The sequence below is a fragment of the Ylistrum balloti genome, unplaced genomic scaffold (genome assembly GCF_031769215.1).
Source record: "Ylistrum balloti isolate Yb309-2 unplaced genomic scaffold, AGI_CSIRO_Ybal_v1 Utg370000, whole genome shotgun sequence".
NCBI lineage: Eukaryota > Metazoa > Mollusca > Bivalvia > Pectinida > Pectinidae > Ylistrum > Ylistrum balloti.
In genome coordinates, this window is record NW_026782078.1 from 504,249 (window position 1) to 526,222 (window position 21,974).

General features: G+C 32.9%; 2 protein-coding genes across 2 annotated transcripts; one reads left to right on the forward strand and one right to left on the reverse strand.

Moving 5' to 3' along the window:
- Window positions 1-7,834: 7,834 nt before the first annotated feature.
- Window positions 7,835-12,092, reverse strand: LOC132548066 (glutathione S-transferase theta-1-like). The gene is made up of 4 exons (XM_060211890.1): window positions 11,984-12,092; window positions 9,753-9,840; window positions 9,169-9,322; window positions 7,835-8,170 (listed from the first exon to the last, which is right to left on the reverse strand). The coding sequence occupies exons 1-4, from the start codon at window positions 12,090-12,092 to the stop codon at window positions 7,835-7,837; spliced, it is 687 nt and encodes a 228-aa protein (XP_060067873.1).
- Window positions 12,093-17,836: 5,744 nt separating this feature from the next.
- LOC132548067 (glutathione S-transferase theta-3-like) lies at window positions 17,837-20,567 on the forward strand (the record flags this gene model as incomplete). Its single annotated transcript, XM_060211891.1, has 4 exons — window positions 17,837-17,891; window positions 18,095-18,182; window positions 18,624-18,774; window positions 20,244-20,567. Coding segments are annotated over exons 1-4 (618 nt in total), but the record flags the coding sequence as incomplete, so codon positions are not given.
- Window positions 20,568-21,974: the final 1,407 nt, after the last annotated feature.

The following is a 21,974-nucleotide window of genomic DNA, read 5'->3' on the forward strand; positions in this document are numbered from 1 at the left end:
TGACAATGCCAAACTGATATGGGGACTCATTACATGTAATAACTAGAAATTGTACAAAAGACAGAGTTAAATAAAATATAGTTAGATACAGTAGATCTACACAATGAATTGAACTACATCATACAGCTGTCTTTTCATTCTACGGCTCATCAGTCGTGCTAAAGACCTAAATTTTGGGGTCTGAGAGGCAACTGAGGAAAATCAAAGGAATCAACAGAAACGTCAAAATCTGAAAAGGGAGGTGCAGCAGCCCCATACTTAAATATAATTAGTAATTTTCCATGAATTATGATTAAGTATATATTACAACTAGCCAATGAAATCACAGGTTTAGTAACTTATCGAAATATACCTTATCCTACCAAAAAAAGGAAGTTTCGACAAGGCAACATATGTTTTTTTCGACAATCGTTATCTGGTGCAACGGAACTATGTGCATTTTAGTCTTGTGTTATTCGTGAACAGATTAGAAACATTCCTACTTTAGTTAGGAGATAGCAGACACAAATACTACCTGTGATGGTTCAGGAAGGCATGTATACTTCTAGTCGGTAGAAATTACTTTGTTGTGTTAACAGTGTACAAACTTCCTCATTCGGAAGATTCCTCTCTAGCGTCTCAGGAACCGCGTTGTTTAATATGCTTTCACATTGTACACACTAGGGTGTACGTAAAATAACTAAATAACTACAAATATACAGTTCTTACTCATTATATAGTAGTGTACAGAAGAGATATATTTCAGCTTTATCAATGTATGTAGAACTTAAGCTATGTCAGTCTTATTAATACCACATACCTCATTAATTGATGTTTAAAATTCAGCGAGTAGCATGTCTTACGAAAGCAGCATTAAACAAAGAGTTTTAATAGGCTTTTACAACAAACATCTTGCTTATCGTTCTTTCCGTGTGCCAATGACAGAAACAGGATGTGGACGATAGATGCTTCCGCGGAACAAAAGTCAGTTAACTGTTATGATCTCTTACAAGATTTTCCTTCTGGGATACCCAGCTTCTTAGAGGAACCAAACTTTCAGAATGACACAGATCTATACATTTGAAATAAACCATTTTTCCGTTACAAGAATGGAAGCGGACACGTATATTGTTTGGTATTGGTATTGTTTCAGTTGCTTTCCATGCAGAGAGAATGAAGGACCAGAAATTAGCACTGCTTCGGAATCCTGCGTTTCTAATGATTGCCTCTGATTGATGGTGGTGGTTCCCTCTTGTCATTGTTTATTTTTACAGTTAATGTATTTTTATATACACAAATTTCTTATCTAATAGTTTTTACATCTACCGTCACAAAGATATATTGTATAACATCCGTCGATTTACGTTGTAAACTGCCTATATTCAAATCAAGATGATTGGTTGTTATCTTAATACTGTATGCTTTATCTAGCCTTACAAACTATTCATGGTGGATCAGCATTATGAAAACGTTTTCCACACATCGCTATAGGGTATCGTTATATCATGACACTTATATTGATTATTTCTATCCGGAGACATCACTGAAAACCGGTGTAGACTATCGATAAGACAAACAAACGCCACACTAAAAATGCTCAGATATTATACAGCTATATTGTAAATACACCTCTAGTTATAAAGTAATATTTACATAAAGTAAACTTGATAGATTGGATATGTCAAGATACCTTAATGTGTTTTCACCTCATCAATGTTAAAAAAATATAAATCCTTCCTGTTAAATATAAACCTGAAATAATAAAATAGCTATTCTTTATATGTTCGTTTCACACCTGCACACTTGTATTTGTTTTACTTAGCAACGTCTCATTCTGCAGTCTTCCATTACTAAAACACTTTAAGATCGACATATGGTCATTGATCAAATCAACCAGTTATCCTTTTTTATTCTATTTTGTTTTCTCTGATAAGTATTTTCAATGAGAATAACGTAATGTTTTCCTATAACATTGTTTTACCTTTTCGTCTTTTATTTTGAATTTGAATTTGAATTTTATTAACTATTTGCCATTTTGTTACAGAAAACTTGAACGTTACTGTCGTAGAGAAATCGCATACTGGAGCGGACATGCCAGAATATGATATAGTGATCCAGAAACTTGTCATGCCTATGAAAATATCAAAATAATTACAATTACCTTAACCACCATTTCCGTTTTAAATCTGTCCAACGATCGAATAATTGAAAGAGCTACCAGGAGACCTTGAAATGTACAATGTTTTAAGCTGTAAACATCTTCTGATCAGTGATATCCGACATGTTATTCATGTAAATCATGTGAAATTATCAAAATACAAGCCAGGTAAGTAACAACAAAACTATGAGATCATCTACAAAGTATTCAGCATAACAAGATTCAAGATAAATCAGTCTGTTACCATCCCAGTTCTCTTGTTGCATGGTTTCCTTTAGATTTCGAAATTTATTGCCGAATTCATGATATCGGGAACACATCATTAAAAATTAATCGACTTCACCATGTCAATATCATAGGTTGGGTAGCAGGAATGGAATTGACTAGAAATGGGTAATTTATTTATAAAAAACGAACTATGGTTCTGCTGCTTTTATTTGAAAGTAAATATCAGGATAAACAACTGATACAAAAATAAAACTTTCCTTTTTCAATTCTTATTAAGATCGATGATATGAAAATTGGAATATACCTACATTATTTACTTACCATCAATACATTTACATTATTTGCTCACCATCAATATGCCTACATTAATTACCTACCATCTATATATTTCATTATTTTTCACAATATTTAATTTAATTAATGCTATTGATCAAATTTAAGGTAAATAAATGTAAATATCGCTCTTTTGTTGCCATAACTTATAAGCTTCTCATGATTATAGGATTTGAAAACTAATGATAAAACTAAAAGATACATGTAGTTAGTTAGCAATTTGTTACTATAAGATAATCACATATAAATTAATATAACTGTATCCCTAGTAATATCAAAACTATATAAAACAAATAAATGAATAGATAAGCACAAATATATCATAGAAATATATCGTCAAATTTTTAACATAACTTTAATATATAATTTCTAAATACAAATAAACATGCAGACATGTAAAAAAAGCATGTTCTTACCTGTAGAGTGTCTTTTATACAATCTTCAACAATTCCGGATTTTAGATGTAAGGTAGTTGAATCACCGACACACAAAACAATTCTGGGGACATGTCGATAACAGGTTAGATTTTATAATCCGATAAACCCGGAAGTAATATGCGAGAGAGGGGCAAACTTTGGGAGGTTCCTGCTATCTAAAAGAATGTGAATTTCAAGATAAAATTGAATTAATGAACAAATTGATTGTTACATGTTCATAAGATAAATTACATATGAAAGGGCATAATCCTTCTGTTACAGTTTATCTTGTCAATATGACGTCAATTTCTATAAAATGTTTCTGACTATCATGACATTCGACTTTTTATTCTGTTTATTTTCGTATTAATCCAACTCAGTACACAAAAATAACTGCATACATGTATATCTTTTCATTTATTAAGTGAGACATCTTTTCAAGGATGAACAGATGGTTTAGAATATATGAAAATGTGTTATACTAAAGAACATTTGACGAAAATATAGCCACGACAAAGATAAAATACGAGAAAGAAAAATTGACAACCTCCAATTGAAAAAAATGGCTGGGTTGATTCTAGCGATTACACTATTTTAAGTGCTTGTTATGTCATACACATTTAAAGAGAAACGGTGTTGACCAGGTTTATCGTCATAACCCTATGAACTAAACATTAACAATAATACCAACCTTCATCGTTATGCGGAACAAACTTACCTTAACAGCTGATTACAAAGCTGTCTAATATGCGTGATTCCAATTGGCCATGTTTGACATTATGCTGTTTCTATAGTGATTTCGTTCGGAATAGTTATATTTTCATGTGCGATATGTTGTTTAACAATTTAGATATTTCTTAGTGTGTGATGTATTTATGTCTGTCATTTGTATCTATTTAAGGATGTGGCAATTATAATCTTTTTCGTGTTTAAAAGAAATGTTGATAATGTCATTAATTTTTATAACACAATCATTAGAAGTTTTGAATTTGACATTTTGATGAATACATGGTTACCTTCATCAGACAAATGACCTGTGTGAAGCGTGCCAGCCCCGACGTGCGTAGGTGCGAGATGGTAAGGAATCGATCTCTTTTTGGGATATAATGAAATAGTGAGACGAGATGGTAAACATGATAAAGGAAAAATGACACAAGATGTTAACATTATACTGTAGTCGATTCGGCTACGCTTTGTTTAAGAATATAAAGACGTGTTCATTTCATTGCCTGTATTGACAACGTTTGTACTGTCCAGTAAATCATTTAACTTTATTCCAACATATTACATATTCATCAATAACTTTTCATTCAATAGACTTTGACAGTTTGGTGATGATGGAGTCACACTGAGGAACTGTCGTTAGGACTACAACAAAGAAGACAGATATAGACTAATACTCCTGTTATTAAAGTCTTTTCCAATAAATCCTAATGCATTGAATTATCGTACAGGTGAAACGTGTCTGACTCATCTATTTATCATAAATGAATTTGTCCCTGTCATATTAGGTTTGAATTACAGAGAGAAAAAAGTTCCTTTTTAAACCTCTATAATAAAAATATTATCTTAATCATGAACCTATGATAAATATACTCGAATTTAACTTTAGAAGTCATATCTGCAAAACCTTAACTCCCTATTGGGCCTCGCCTTCCTATCCCCCAAAAGCTAATAACATCTTATCTATACAATGCTGAATTGACGGAGCCCCAATAATACACTCTGTCGAATTAGGCCAAATGCCTCTTACCTGTTCTGGACACCCTTACCTCGTAAGACAGCATATCGATATTTAATTCTGACAAAGTGAAAAACGTTGTCTAAATTTTAGGTGTAGCCAACAGGATATGCATACATTTACGTTTTACAGGTTGCAAAACATATCCCGTGTTTTAAAATGATAATCTTTCAGAAAGTGTTTGTACCAGTGACAAAGAATTTTATTTGAAACATATTGTTTTAAAATTCACCTCCATTTTGCAAGCTCAAATATAAAATCTCTGCACACAGGTCAGATTTATGGTTATCCATACTCCAGTACACCTGTAGTTCTGTCTCAGATAGAAATGCTTCCCCAGTAACACGTAGTTTCCTCCTGCTTCTGTTGAACGAATCTTCTTCCATATAGCTCTGTTCTGATTGATAAAATTCATGTTTTCTGGATTGAGGTTGATTGTGAAAGATTCTGGAAGACGGCATGTTGCATAAAAGAAGTGGGTAAACAAGACCTTAATTTATGCATCACCTTACCTTTATAACGAAGAAATGGTGTGTTTCCCTTTCCCAGCCCATTTCTGGCAATTACTTTAAAATTATTGTGTACATATAAAGTTTGAAGACAGCGTAAAATGGACCAGAAGCAAGTCAATGAGATCAATAGTTTGACCATAATGTATCAACCATACTAAATTAACACCGAAAAAACAAAAACTTGACAATAGAATCTTATCAAAACTTACATTCACTAAAACTATGGTTATATATGAACAAAAAATATTCTTCGGAGATTCATGAAAGATAGTATTTAGTTCATGTTATGGCTCTAATATTTCACATTTATGCGTGCTTTGTTACAATCCTTAGGTCCTCGCTTCACTTATTGAAGATATCTGTGAAAGACATTTTTGTTAAAAGTTTTGTTTTGGTAGTATATTCCTTGAAATCATCGATATACAGAATCATTATGATGCATGGGTTTATTGAACCTCTCTTTCTAATAAATTTAGGATTTCCTATTTGAGTCTTTCCTTATCCCATTTTTGTGGTTCAGCGATAAATTAATTTGTACAAGAACATAAGTAACATTCCGCTAATCCGCACAGAAACCAATGTCGATAGCATATATGTTAAATCATAATGACGGGGTATTAACATTTTCTGGTCGCTGTATTCTTGATGGTTCCATTTCAATTAAATTTTGTTGAAATTTATTATTGTCTTTATTTATAACTCATTCATAGACGTCGTTGACGGTACTTGCAGTGTCCCATATCGTACGCTTATATTGACATAAACACACACTTTGAAAAGATAAAGTTTGATACAAGGGTACTTTAATTTTTGTGATTGAAGTGACATCACTGTATCAAACAACCTGGATCTGTTGGTCAGCAATAAATAATAATAACATACCAGCGATAATTATAATTGCAATCCAGAGGTTAAAGTAAATAATTCATAGTTTATCGTTTTCATAATTGTTGTTCGTCTACAAAATGATCCACCATCTTATTCACTAAAACCAATATAAAAGGATAATATATGGAGATATTTGACACGTGACTCACTGAGCTGAAATGTGTCCAAGTTTGGTTTACCTTGACGAATTTCAAGACGTAGTGATGTAATTTCTTAAAATCTACAAATCACCTTTATGAATCCACATTGCCTTGGGTAAAGACAGTTACATTTAGATCTGAAACTTATTGGAATGATGGATGGTCAAACGGACAGGGTCGTCAATCCGGGTTTAATACCTGATAAATAACGACAGTATCGACTGCACAATTCGTGATTCCTTCTGCAATTACTCTTAGTCAAGGTTTCATCAGGAGTGGTAATTTATGTTCAATATTTCTGGCAGCCAATTTTTAATTAATCAGTATCAATCCCTTTAAACAGAACAAATACAGCATGAATGCATAACATATTTACAGAAGTATTTGTTAATAATATGCATTTTGTTTCAAAAGTAGAAAAAGTGAATTACCTAATTTTAATCTTACCCACTTCCAAATGTAAAGGAACTTGAAATTCGATGGAACATGTTAGCATTTATCAATAAATTAATTTATATATAAATTTAGTCTTATGTGAAGACTGCATGAAGTCAAACGTAAATATTACGTAAAATAGTTTTATAATCCTAAAATGTGAAAGGTGTCTATAGATTTCAAGGCCATATAATTGTTAACTGCATATTCACAGTCGTAAAATCATGAAGTGTGACTTGAAAATTGTACAAAACACGTTCTTTCAACAAAATTTTGGATACAGGAAAGCCAACAAAATGAATTATCATAAATTACTTGTATGTTCGACGCACAGTGCGTGATTCGGTTCAATGATTAAATAATTTAACTTCCTATAGAACCTACCTCTGCCTGTTACATTGTCATATTATTTCTTCATTAGCTTACACTATTTCATGGTTCCTTTGTTATAGTACGGATGACATCACGGAAATATCAAAGTTTTCATGGTCTTCGATACTATTTTCTTTTACCCCTTTCCTAGAGAATGTTACAGAAGAAGGAAGATATGAACAAACACATATGCTTCCAGAACTGGCTATGCTTTTGAAATTCTACTTCAGATGTCTCTTAAGGTATAAAATTTAGCTTTTAAAAAAATCATTCTCTTTCCATGTTTCTATTTTCCACATCTTTTTATACATTAAACAAAAATATCTCAATCGATATATGCTTTATTGCTTTTCAGCGAAATACATACAACTTTAATAGGTAATACAGTAGAAGGTCTTATAGCAATCAAATTGGCGATGAAATTACGTGCACGACTTGGCGGTAGGCAGAGAAAATCGGTGCTGTTATGGGTACGGGAGGGCGGTGATAGTAACATATAATTCAGTCAATGGATCACTGTAAGCCTTGATATTCAGTAGTGTTTTATTAATCAAAATTAGAACATTTTAATCAAATATCCAATTTCATCATAGGCATGTGTATAATTGACATTTTACGATAAGTAAATATTTCTACAATTTGTTCTGTTTTGAAAACTTACTTCTAACTCTGTATGCTATATGATGTGATTCCTGGAATACAAGGTCAGTTCTGTCTCTAACCCTATGTACCCAATCTTTGATCACGGGATTCGATTCGTAAAGATCTTCCTCCCAACACGTGACCAGCTGCATCAACTCACAAACGCAAAGTAGATCGGCAACTGAAATCTCGTTCCCACACAAAAATGTCTTATTGTCCTTAAGAAAGAAAGAGGCCAGACTAGAAACAGCTTTCCGCACCTGGTTTCTTTCGTTCTCTACCAGGTGCCACTGTATTGGAGCTTTGTTGAGTATCGGCAATCTTATCTATAAAATACGTTAAAAATAATTAGTTAACTATGTTAGTATATGTAATGATCACAGTTTAGAAATAAGACCGTAACTGGGAAAGATAAGAAGTCAATAGGACATAAATCGCTTACTTCATTTTGTTCACTGAAGTGGCTTCATCTTATCTAAATAAAAACATTTAAATGATTTATATTTATTTACCCCATTGTGACCCGCTCCTCCTGCTTCTATATTCAATGACGATTCAGACCAAATATGTACAAAATTCAATCCATGTCACAGGTGTAAGTACGATTTCAAAGAGTTGGCTCCATTTCCCCCTATTTTGACTTACCGCAACTCCCGCCCCAGGAGACCGTGAGCCAACAGTTTTACAACACTGAGTTACATTCACCCAAGAATGCAAATTTTGTTCATTATCCCCCAAGTATGCTTTTGAAAAAAATTGGTCGAAATCAGCTCAGTCGTTCATGATAACATGTAGTACAAATTCGTTGAAAAGTTGACGGATGGACGACGGACATTGCGGTATGTTATAAGATGGCTTTTTCCATCGAGCCAAGTGAGCTAAAACGTTTATTGGCATCGACGCTACATGGTGGACATCCGTTCAGCAGGTATCAGTTTGAAATATAACATTATTATCCGATAAGTCACATGAACCAGCTTTTGATCCCCCAGGGTATAGGCTACGTTAGTGCATTGGAATTCATTTGAGAAAGATCAAATCGACCTCGCTAAAGGTCAGTACAAGCACGATTAAAATGATTAGGTAATGAATTTATAACACATACATCTCTGTCAAGATGCTTATCAACATTAATTAATACCTAAAAATCTAAGGTAGTAGTCATGGTGACACAGATATGTAAGTTCACGGTTAGGAAAGTCAATTGAAAGCAATGTCCCGTTTCTAGATAAAACACCACAACTACAACAGTTTTAATAAACTTTAAAAAAAAATGATATTCCAATGTTTCCTTATTGGTACCTCTCCTTACATAAATACTTACAAGTTCCCGAAATAATGAAGTACAACTGTATCTAGTGTTCAAGTGATGCCAGTTCATGGATTCGTCAACTCTGGCCTGCGCGTTGAGATCACTACGTGGATACCAGTGGTCAGACACATTGTATTTAATGGCAAGGTATTTCAGGATAGCAACACTATAATGAAACAAATGGTCAGTTCTGTTCAATATTAGAAGCTCGCAGTAGCAGTAAAGGAAAAATCTATATTGTCTATTAATAGAGATAATACGTTTTCTTGTCTGAAAAGAATAACGAATGTATCACAACATTGTGATATGCTGACAAAATACATATCATTATCACGGTAGGCTACAAAAATACCTGACAAAATTGTGATTAACTACCAAAATACCTAACCTAACAATATTGATACAAATTCAACTAAAATTATCATGATGAGCTATAAAATGTCTAACATCTTCGCGACATGACTCAAACATTATCGTAATTGACTGTAATCACTTCTATGAACTAATACTAGCGAGTGTTTTGTATCCACTGTACATATCATTCGGATGAAGGAATATCATCAGATAAATAGTTACATTCTTCACGCTATACTCACCTCTCTGTGAGTATGAATCCGTCATCATCTATAACAGGTACCTGACAGAGAGGGGTGATCTTTCGGAACCAGTCAGTGTAGTGTTCATCTGTAAAATTACATCATAAAAAATAAGACTATACAGAAAATTTTATTTGGCATTTCTGAGTTATCTTTAAGATTTTGCTTTCAGCATAACATGAAAGAGATATATCAGCTGAATTTTTGAAGACATTAAACAACTTTAGAAATAATCAGTTTTATAATTGAATACGACTTCAGTCCTAATGGATACGTATTAGTTAAGAACGTTATCCACTGTTAAAGGGAATAAAAAAGGTATGGAGTATTACCTCCTGATTCCTAAATGAGACCAACAGTAAATTGGAACAAGTGAATGTTCTATTTCGATGAATTTGGATAGTTAGACACATTGAGCTTTATCCCAATAGTAACCATGAAAAATATCTTGGATTTATGTTATGTTTTATTTTCTATAAATCTTAAAAATCTACCTTTGGCAATATACACTAACCATGATGTTTTCCCCGGCTGCAAAAGCATTTTTGACGCACAGCGCACATAACTTTTAGGTAACTAAATTTATCTATTGTGAATTTAAATCCTAACTTCGAAAGTTGATGCAGCTGTGCGCTGATACCGAAAAACTGAATATGCGTATGCTTTCAACCTTGAACTGTAGCACACACGTCAGTGGAAATTTTATGGGGTCGCACGTTTCAACTCATCTACTTGTATCATTAGAATTTTTTTTTAATACACTTTTTGTTAATAAACTACTTCTAGTAGAGAGTGTTGTTGAACTTCATTATTCATATTCATACGCATTGCGGTAATTCCTGACCGAAATGCGTTCGATGAGTTACATAATAGTGCCAGTGACAAAAGAGTCCTACCTGATAATGTTAGAGATATGATAAAATTTCATTTCAATTTTCAATGTAGATTTAGGATAAAAAATATACATTTCCTAGCTTAAATCAAGATAATTTTCCTGTATTTAAACAAGTTATCTAAGATATAATTTAAACATGATATTGCGTGTATGAGACATCTAATTTACTTTGTGTTTTATCTTATATATTATTATGTAATCAAATAACAAATTGACACAGAAAATGTTTTCTCCGTGCCTTGATTCGGCAAACAAAGTTTGTCCTAACAATTTTAAAATAAAACATAAACGGTCACTGTAAATAAGTGTGTGCTCACAATTGTGTATACATCGTATCTGGTGATGACGTCCATTGGGAAGGGACACGCCGCATTTCTGCGCGAACGTGAACGGCCTGTATTGCATATGTAGGTAATACAAGAACACTGAACATGAGTGGTTTGCCCTGGACAGATCAGTATCACATAGATAGGAATGATAGAATAAGACATCTTACATACACATAAAATATCTCGTCAAATCTATATCTTACAAAGGATTTGAAATAAGATATAAGGGACACTTTACAAACTAAATAAAACATCTGATAAAATATGTTAAATATCTTTTAAACTTTTAGATTTTTTGCAATAGAGAAAATAAATAAGACGCGATATAGTTTAGCTTGTGATATGACTCCATTGTACCTGATTCTGACTTTGTATTGAAATGTACTACTAATTGATGTTCATTATGCTTAATGCTGTCATAGAGGATGTCAAGTTCTATAAGTTTTATCGTTATATTGATGCACGTCTTCCTTAACCTACGATAAAAGTATTTAAATCGTTCTTTACATTTAAGTGATCACTAATTATCTACATTCATTCAGAAAGAACCAATGGTTGGTCTGGTTTGTGCTAATATTTCACTCATTGTAAACCAAGGTATGATATTTGATTGCTTGAGCGGTTTTTCGACCCGCGAACAGCCAAAATAATTTTGAAGAATTAGAAAGTATATGAGAGTCCTAGTACAACTGGGATAAAGTGTCTTGACCAGGGACACAACAATGAACAGCACAGACCGTACCGTTTCTCAGCATAATTAACTACACCAACAGGTAATGAGCCTCATCAAAAACTACTCCTCTCACCTGACGATGCGTAGGCCTACGTTCTATTGGCTGAGCTATAGCCGCGTCCTCGTGTAACATTTGACATCAGGCAGTATTACGTTATCGGTATACACAGAGTTCAACATATAGAACGCCATGAACCCACGAATGTTTTATCATTTACCTTTAAAACGAAACGTAAATTAAGCATTTACATTTACAAACATAGTCCATACTTACCATTTCTTAATGCTACTGGTTTGGCTACAAAAGAAATGTTATTTATCTTCAGAAAGATGTAGACTGCGCGTGAAGGCTGTGACATCAGATCATAATAAAAGTGTAACATTTTGATCAGGTCTTATACAGGTACAACGATGAGCTGACTGGTATAAAGTCTACTTTATTTCTCAGCTCAGGTAACGTTGTTCAACACATGGCTAGCTTAATGCTCCATTGACTAGGTGGTGCAACTGGCTGCTGAGCAAGGCATTGAGGGGAACATATCAATTGCCAACGAAATGATGATGGAACATTAATGGGCAGCACGAGTAAAGGATATAAAATATTAGACACACGAGAAAAATATATTTGTTATTACTGAAGACACTATTAAATATTCTATCTATTACTGGCATATTTTTGGCAGTTATTTAAGAACGAAGCGGATTGTACTTTTCGTTTTAAAACTCAAATCATTAAAAGATAAAGGACGAAGCTTGCTACACTACTCACTCATTATGACTTTGCAGTGTGCGGTGTATTTAAAAACATACACACACACACACACACACACACACACTCTCTCTCTCTCTCTCTCTCTCTCTCTCTCTCTCTCTCTCTCTCTCTCTCTCTCTCTCTCTCTCTCTCTCTCTCTCACACACACACACACACACACACACACACACACACACACACACACACACAAACACAAACAAAAACATTCAATGTGAATTTGTTTTATATATATAACTCTGCTTTCTAGATGTTCAGTTGCTGATTTGGTGTGATCTTTTATAAGGTAATTTGATTTGCACTGTTTGCTGATTTCCATATGGAAATGAAAGTTTACTTGGAGTAGAAGGTCGTATTACTGGTAAACAACCTCTTAAGGTTTTTAGTTTTCTGTTTTTGAACCGGGCTTTATGATTTGTCGGTTTTATATGATGATTTGTGTTCTCTCTTTTCATTGGGGTAAATTTGCAAAAGTGTTATTTTTCAATAGTGAAAAGTAAGACTATCAATGAGATATTTATATATTTCACTGGCAAAACTGTAATAAAGAATTATACAATAATACACTGAAAGCGTGCGCTTACAACCCATTCATGTTACGAAATGCAGAACTGTCCAAAATACAATTTGCATCAATCCTTTAATCTCTAGAGTTTATAAAAAGAGCTGATCACTTTTTGTCAAGTCTAGATCATTATCAGATATATATATTTGTTATGTTTTGGTTGTACCTCGGTGATGCGTAATGTTATTTAGTGTCAGTAATTTTCTGTTTTATCTTGTTTAAATATTGAGTGTCATATAATTTCCATAATCCGCAACCATTTTCAAAATTATTTATATCTAGTTCGAATGTTATTAGTGATTGATCTGTTATGTATCTGTGTGTTTGTTCTGCTAAATTCATAAGATTATCTAACGTAAGTATAACGTTCGCTAGCATTTCTTAAAGGAGGAGTGCCAGTTTGAGGTCATGCGGTAATGACATGACATTAATCTAAGGTCAGCTCGAGGCTGTTCAGTTGTTATAGGGGGGACGAGTGGGGAATCAAATTAATAACTATTGCAATAATTATCAAACTAAAATATTTTTTCTAGTTTTTTTCTCTTAAATGTCATTTGATGACATATTTCAAAACCTTCATTAGAAAAAAATGACCAAAAAATATGCCATTGTGAAAAGGTAATAGATATTAAAGAACTTCAAAAAAAAAAAAAAAAAAAAAAAAAATGAGTCAGAAAATATTAGAAAAGAAAAGTTAAAATGAAACATGATAAGATCAAGAGCAAAATTTATTGAACAAGGAGAAAAGATAAGTATTTTTTTCCTGTAGTCTTGTATAAAAAAAAAACTATATAATTAAAACTATTTACTATGTTGAAAACAATAATGGGGAACTTATCACTAGTGAGGACAAAATATTGAAGGAAATTGAATTATTTTATAAAGATCTATACTCAAAACACTCTGAAAATATTGAGGATGTAGACTTGGACGAATTTCTTAAAGATTTTGAACTTAACATACTTAGTGACTATCAAACAAATAACATTGAAGGAGATTTGAAAGAAAATGAAGAACTATTTGCTCTAAAAATAGGAAAAATAATTAATCACCAGAATCATATGGGTATACTTCTGAATCTAAAATTATTTTTTTGGCAAGACCTAAAACATTTTATTATAAGATCTCTTGATGAAGGATATAGAAATGGTTACCTATCTGTTACATAAAAACAGGGCATCATAATATGTATTCCAAAAGGTAATAAATCAGGACAATATTTACAAATCTATTACCCCTCTTAGTATAACTTACAAATTAAAATCAGTCCTTGATTCTATAATTTCTAAAAACAGGGGGTTTTTTTAGTGGAAGATACATTAGTGAAAATACAATGTTAACTTAAGACGTAATGAACTATACAGAACAATATAATATTCCTGGACAACTTATTGTCATCGCTTTTGAAAAAGCATTTGATTCCGTGTCCTGGGACTTTGTAACTAAAGTATTAATTTTATTCAACTTTGGAACTAGTATCAGGATAAAGATTCAAGTTTTTAATACAAATACTTCTTCTGTTATCATATAGAATGGCTTTTTATCTAACTTTGTTGACATAAAATGAGGTTGTAGACGAGAGGACCCTGTTTTATCTCACCTATTTCTTTCAGTAGCTGAAATACTAGCCACTATGGTTAAAAATAATAAAAAAAACTTTAAAGGCATACGATTAAATGATAAAAAACACAGGCTATCACAGTCTGCTGATTACACTTATTTTAAATGGCTCGAAATCTTCATTCATAGAGGCTATAAACATAACACTAAATATACTAAAGTATCTGGGCTGAAAGTAAATACAGTAAAAAGAAATGTTATTTGGATAGGGAGTAAAACGTTTAGTGCTGAAGTATACCATCATAGATGGAAACTGAAATGGGGAACAATCAAATTTACCTTAATTTGGAAGACATGGTTCATTTAGATTTCAATAAAACAATTACTTTTATAAATAGCGAGCTACAACAATGGTCCATTTTTTTTTAAAAAACCTATCGGGAGAATAACTGTTGTTAAATCACTTAGCATTGCAAAAATGAACCAGTTGTTTACATCTCTACCTTCTCCTAGTAAGGAGTTTATACAATCTCATACAATCAAATTTACCTTAATTTAGAAGACATGGTTCATTTAGATTTCAATAAAACAATTACTGTTATAAATAGCGAGCTACAACAATGGTCTAAAAAAATTATAAAACCTATTGGGAGAATAACTGTTGTTAAATCACTTAGCATTGCAAAAATGAACCAGTTGTTTACATCTCTACCTTCTCCAAGTAAGGAGTTCACACAATCTCTGAACAAAAAAAAATCATTAATTTCATTTGGAAAACCCCAATTGATCGAATAAAACGCTCAACAATTATTCATGATTATTGTGAGGGTGGGCTCAAATTGATTGATTTACAGAATAGTATATATGATCTGAAAATGATAACTGATAATCTGATACCTCCTTTCCAAAGACAGTGAAAGGTCAAACTTGTTGGAAGAAACATATGATCTAAAAACAAGATAGCAGAATGTATACATTTAAGATATTCAGACACAAGATATGTTCTGGAGAGATGTTTTTAAAGCATGGATTAAATTCTAAGAAATGATAGATATTAAAAGTTATGATTATCTTTTAAAACCACCAATTTGGTACAACAGAAATTTTAATATTGGTGAGAATTCTATAATTTTTTTGACTGGTATTTACAAAATGTAGTTTTTGGTGGAGATTTGGTTCAAGAGGATGGTTTTTAAGCTATGGTAACTTTAAAAAGAAATATGATAGAACTACTGGAAACTGTCTACATTATATAAGTATTTATGAATCAATCAGAACATTTATGAGAGATAATGATATACCTTTTCCACATTAATGTGATATTAAGAAATAGAAATAAAAAGGACATATACAATACTCTCATTAACCGCAAAAACACTAACACAACAATAGACAAATATTTATTTACCAATCCTGTTCAAATATCAGTTGGAATGTTTGCTTTCTCTTTCAAAAATACAAAAGACAGCAGTATTCCATAGTTTATTTTTAGACTTATTTCTAGAATACTTCCACTTAATCATTATCTAAAAATAATTAGAATTACACAATGTGATTTATCCAAAGAAACCAAAGAAACCATTGAACACCTTTTTTTATGATTGTCAAATGACAAAAAACTTCTGGCAGGACATATGCAGATGGATACACATAAAAACCAACCATTCTCTTGAAATTAAAAAATATATTATTTTATTTGGTAAAACATCTGACTTTCAAAAATCTATTCAAGTCAACACTATTTTTATTCATGCTAAATTATTTTATCTATTATAGACAAAAAAAAAAGGAAAATGTATTCTACTTATGCTTTTTATCAATCATATGTTTATATGTATCCTATAAGTAATGTGCGGAGAGTTTGAACTTACCAGCATGTACTCTCAATAAATTGGGTTATGTGTTATGAATGTATGTTCCTATGTATAAGCATGCGTGCTTTCGTGTGTACCTAGGTGAATTCATGCGTGCACATGTGCATATGTTTTTGTGTAAGTATAAAGTTTGTATGTATGTTTATATGTATGTTTCTTTGTATCATAATTATACTCTCAATATATAACAGATATGTGTTCTATATTTTAGTGGATACATATGTATGTGTGTTTGTGTATATGTTTATATAAGTGAGTGTGGGTATGTATGTGTGTAAGTATGCATGTGAGTACATGTATGTACGTATGCAGGTATGTGTACGTGCCTGCATATGAATGTGTGTTTGCATGCATGTATATGAGGATGCACGCATGCATCCATGTTTGTATCTATATATTCATAAAAATGTGTATCATTGCCTGTGTTAGTGTGTAAGGATGTGTCAATACATGTTTGTAATATGTAAAAAATTATTCTTAGGCTTTAGTTAAAAAAACAATTACCCATACATAAAAGTAGATAATATGATTATGAAATATAGGATATGTAGTAATGTCTCACAAACTCTCTTATATATATATAAGTTAAATGCCATAAGTTTGAAGTTAAAATCGATGTGTGGTACGATAGATCATGTGTTGAACAACGTTACCTGAGCTGAGAAATAAAATAGACTTTATACCAGTCAGCTCATCGTTGTACCTGTATACGACCTGATCAAAATGTTACGGTATGAACTGCGTCATGTTGTGTCCCTGGTACCGATAAATCTTGATATAACTTGACACACTCTCTGTCACTGCTGTTATATAACTGTGAAGAGTGGACCAACTAAAACTTAATCAGGTAAAAATAGGACAATACGTCACAAACTTTTGTAGATAATAGCAAGATTGGCATGACGGGTAATGTGTTACATATTTTAATGATTTTTTTTAAAACGAAAAGCATAGTCAGCTTCGTCCTTAAATATCTACCAAAAGAAAAACTAAGTGAATGATTGACTTAGAGTTTTGATTATGTTTATGTTGACATGTTGGTTTTTGTTTGTTGTTTAACCGTTTTTATGTTTTATTAGATATCGTATATAGTATATATTTTTCTCCTTTATGAAATATAGATTAAACAAGATATTTTAGATCAAAGTATGTCATATTCTCTCATTACTACCTGTGTAATACTGATTGTCTGTCCAGGTAAATACACCAAGGTTGATGTTCTTGTATTAAACAATGACGTATCATATTCAATATAATGTATGCTTATATGTAATATATCTTATCCAAATACAGGATCAAAATTACTTCATGATAAATAACTTGACATGCCACAATACTCTTGTGATTGTCTTCAAATGTATGCATGTGGATAATATTAAGTTCGTTAACAAATCTCCCATAGGACTGAAGTCGTGTGGAAATGTAGGACAATAACTTGTTGATAGAGTTGTTTCAAAATAACGTCTTCAAAACTCCAGCTGATGTATATATTTCATGTTATGGAAAATCTTTAGGATAAGTTAGAAATGACAGATAAACTTCTGTATCAGAAGCTGTCTCTGCGCTGATTTCTGCTCGTTTCGGCGGCGTCCTCTAATTTATGATGTAATTTTACAGATGAACAATACACTGACTGGTTCCGAAAGATCACCCCTCTCTGTCAGGTACTTGTTATAGATGATGACGGATTCATACTCACAGAGAGGTGAGTATAGCGTAAAGAACAATGATACGCCTTCATGCAGATGTCATGCACAGCGTGCACAAAATACTCGCTAGTATCAGTACACAGAGGTGATTACAGTCAATAGCGATGATATTTGAAGCATGTCGCGAAGATATTAGTTATTTTATAGGTTATCACGATATTGTAATATTGATTTTGTTGCATTTCAATATTGTTAGGTTAGGTTTTTTGGTAGGTTATCACAATTTGTGAGGTATTTTTGTAGTTTATCAACATATCACGATGTTGTGGTACAGACAGTATTGTATTAAGACGATGAAATGTATTTATTCTAATAAGTTACACTATCACTTTTTCTCTCCTGCTACTGCATGCTTTTAATATTGAACAAACAAACAAAATTTTCTCTCATTACCGCAGAATTATATAATTGGCCATTGAACATTTGTTTCATTATAGTGTTGCTATCCTGAAATACCTAGCCATTAAATACAATGTGCCTGACCACTGGTATCCACGCAGTGATCTCAAAGCGCAGGCCAGAGTTGACGAATCCATGAACTGGCATCACTTGAATACTAGATACAGTTGTACATTATATTTGGAACTCGTAAGTATCTATTTAAGAGCCCTTACAGTGGAACATTAGTAAAACCAGTTGATAAAAACTGTTGCAGTTGTGGCGAGGTGTTTTATCTATAAAAGGAAGGGAGGTTTGTATCATTTAAAAAAAAAATTATAATCCTTACGGTTAACCTTTAACTTACATAACTGTGTCACCATAACTACTACTTCAGATTTTTAGGAATTAACAAGTTGTGATAAGCAGTAAGATCTGGACAGGGATGTATGTGTAATAAATTCATTACGTAATGATATCAATGATGTCTCTACTGACCTTTAGCGAGGTCGATTTGATCTTTCTCATATGAATTCCAATACACTAACGCAATTATCACCCTTGGGGATCAAACGATGTTTCATGTGACATATCGGATAAAAATGTTATATTTGTAACTGATACCTGCTGAACAAAAATGCTCACCATTTACCATCGGTGCCAATATACGTTTTCGCTCACCTGACTCGATGGAAAAAGCCATCTTATAACATATCGCAGCGTCCGTCGTCCGTCCGTCAACTTTTCCTACAACTCTGTACTATGTGCTATCATGAAAGGCTGAGCGAATTTTGACCAAATTCAAGCATCCTTGAGGAAAATGAACACATTTTGCATTTTTGAGTGAATGAGACTTCATTGTTGTATAAATGGGGAGTCTTGGTCCCCTGAGGCGGGAGATGCGGTGTCTGGTAGGAAAAATAGAACCTTTTTTTTTTATTAGGAATCATACTCCACGGGTAAGAAAGATTGGATTTTTTTTAAAAATTTGGTTGGACTCGTCCTTTGCAAAGTGGCAGGAGGGTTGCGTCACAATAGAGTTAATAGATATAAATCTTCTAATGTTTTTATTGAGTTAAGATGAAACAATTTCAGCGAACTAAATCAGGTGAGAGATACATGCCCTAAGGGTCTCTTATCTTTCTCTGGTCGTCTATCAAGGAAAACAGACCCAAATAGCAGCATGACGATCAGAACATCTATTGAGGTTACACAATTAGCTAAAGCTTGCGGATTTTGTAACTACATAATATAAATAAAAAAAAAAAACATTATTGACTGTTTACGAACTTTGGTTGTAGCGCAATAATATTATCTGAAGTAAAATGCCACTTCCAGATTTGTTTTAGACATATTTTGATTAATTTCAACTGATAACAAAAAAATTAAAAACCATAGTATTTTCAAGTCCATGATACGATAGAAATATTTATGAAAGTTAGATGATAACAAGAATGTTGTAGAACTATTTTATTCCGCATTTGAATTTCTGTGAGTGCGTGAGGCGCCAATCTGGTCAAAGTTCATTCTGTCAGTCAATCGGAACATGCGAAATTGTTAAGCCACGTGTGGTATAACATAGATGTTTATACAAGAGTTAGAATGAGAGTTGAATAACACCAACCTATTGTGGTAGAAACTATCATAATAAACGAATTACTTTGTATTAAATTTTACAGATGAGTTTGCCGATACTCAACAAAGCTCCAATACAGTGGCACCTTGTTGAGGAAGAAAGAAACCAGGTGCGGAAAGCTGTTTCTAGTCTGGCCTCTTACTTTCTTAAGGACAATAAGCCATTCTTGTGCGGGAACGAGATTTCAGTTGCCGATCTACTTTGTGTTACTGAGATGATGCAGCTGGTCACGTGTTGGGAGGAAGATCTTTACGAATCGAATCCCGTGATCAAAGATTGGGTACAGAGGGTTAGAGAGAGAACTGATCCTGTGTTCCAGGAATCACATCATATAGCATACAGAGTTAGAAATAAATTTTCAAAACAGAACAAATTGTAGAAATATTTACTTATTATCGTAAAAATGTCAATGTTACATATACCTATGAAGATATAGGATATTTTAGTAAGATATTCCAATTTTTATTAATAAAACACAGTAGATTTTCAAGACAAACAGTGTTCCCTTGACCGACGTATCCAATACTGTGACCGCTCTCGCGTACCAATGATAGAACCAATTTCTCTTCGTATAATTCTTGCATACCACCAGGTTGTGTACGTAATTTCATTTCTAATTTGATTGCTTAAGAATTATCTACCGTATTATTTATTGATGTAACATTTACACGTTTTTCAGTGCAAGGCAATAAAACATACATCAATTACAAGAATTTCGTTAAATATATAATCAGATGCGTAAAACCGAAGCTTGGAAAGAGAAAAGTTAAAAAAAAACTAAATTTGAGATTTTAAGTGGCACCTGAAGTAGAATTCCAGCTCTGCTAGAGTGATGTTAAACCATCACCGACAGACTATGTTATAATTTTGCTCTAAATGTCGGTACTCCAGGGGGTTACCTTACTATCGCCCACCCCTGAACCAGTCCATGGCAGAATCGAATGTTCTATGTGCATCACCTTACGGATGAGACAAAAAGACATGTACGTCAAACGAATCCCGAGGCCACATAACGATATTTTGTACTGGCTTTGAGGTTGGGAATCGCTCATTTGAATTTTTCAAAGAAAAGTATCAATTTGTAATTGGTCAGTTTTTCCCTTCTGAAATCTGCTGTAGACCAGCAAAGAGGGGGCATAGAGCGATAATTATCGTCACCCCTGCAGTATCGAAGACACATGTCGACAGAATGCTTTAATATTTTCCTGCTGTCATCCATTCCATGACATGAAGAAGTGTATACCATAGAACCGGATCAGCACTGTACATCGGACATACAAGTAGTTTAATTCCATGTCATGATAATTCATTTGTTGGCTTTCATCAACAAGACTGTTTTAATTCTCTATGGTATTACAGGTATATAGCAACCAAATCTGGATATCAAGGACGTGTCAGCCGCTATCAGGCGCTAATATCCATCTTTTTACCAACGATAGCTTCGAACTAACCTGTCCACTAAGTGGGATGATGTCAATTTCCTTCGTGTGAGTTTTCCTATTTCTAGATAGCGACATTCCTGCTTTCCCAAATAATGTTGTAAACATGTCGCAACATGTACAATTTTCATGATCGTCACCAGGACCTCATTGGGAAATATTCCATTTCTTTGCAGTGATGCAATTAGATGTCTCAAATGCAAAAAAAAAAATCTTTGTTAATGTTCTCACTTGAAATCAAAATTTGTACGATGGAGTCATGGATGATAATTTGCATAATCGAGGAAATCGCTCATCATCTTGTATCAAGTTCCTTTATATCAGGAAGTGGGTAA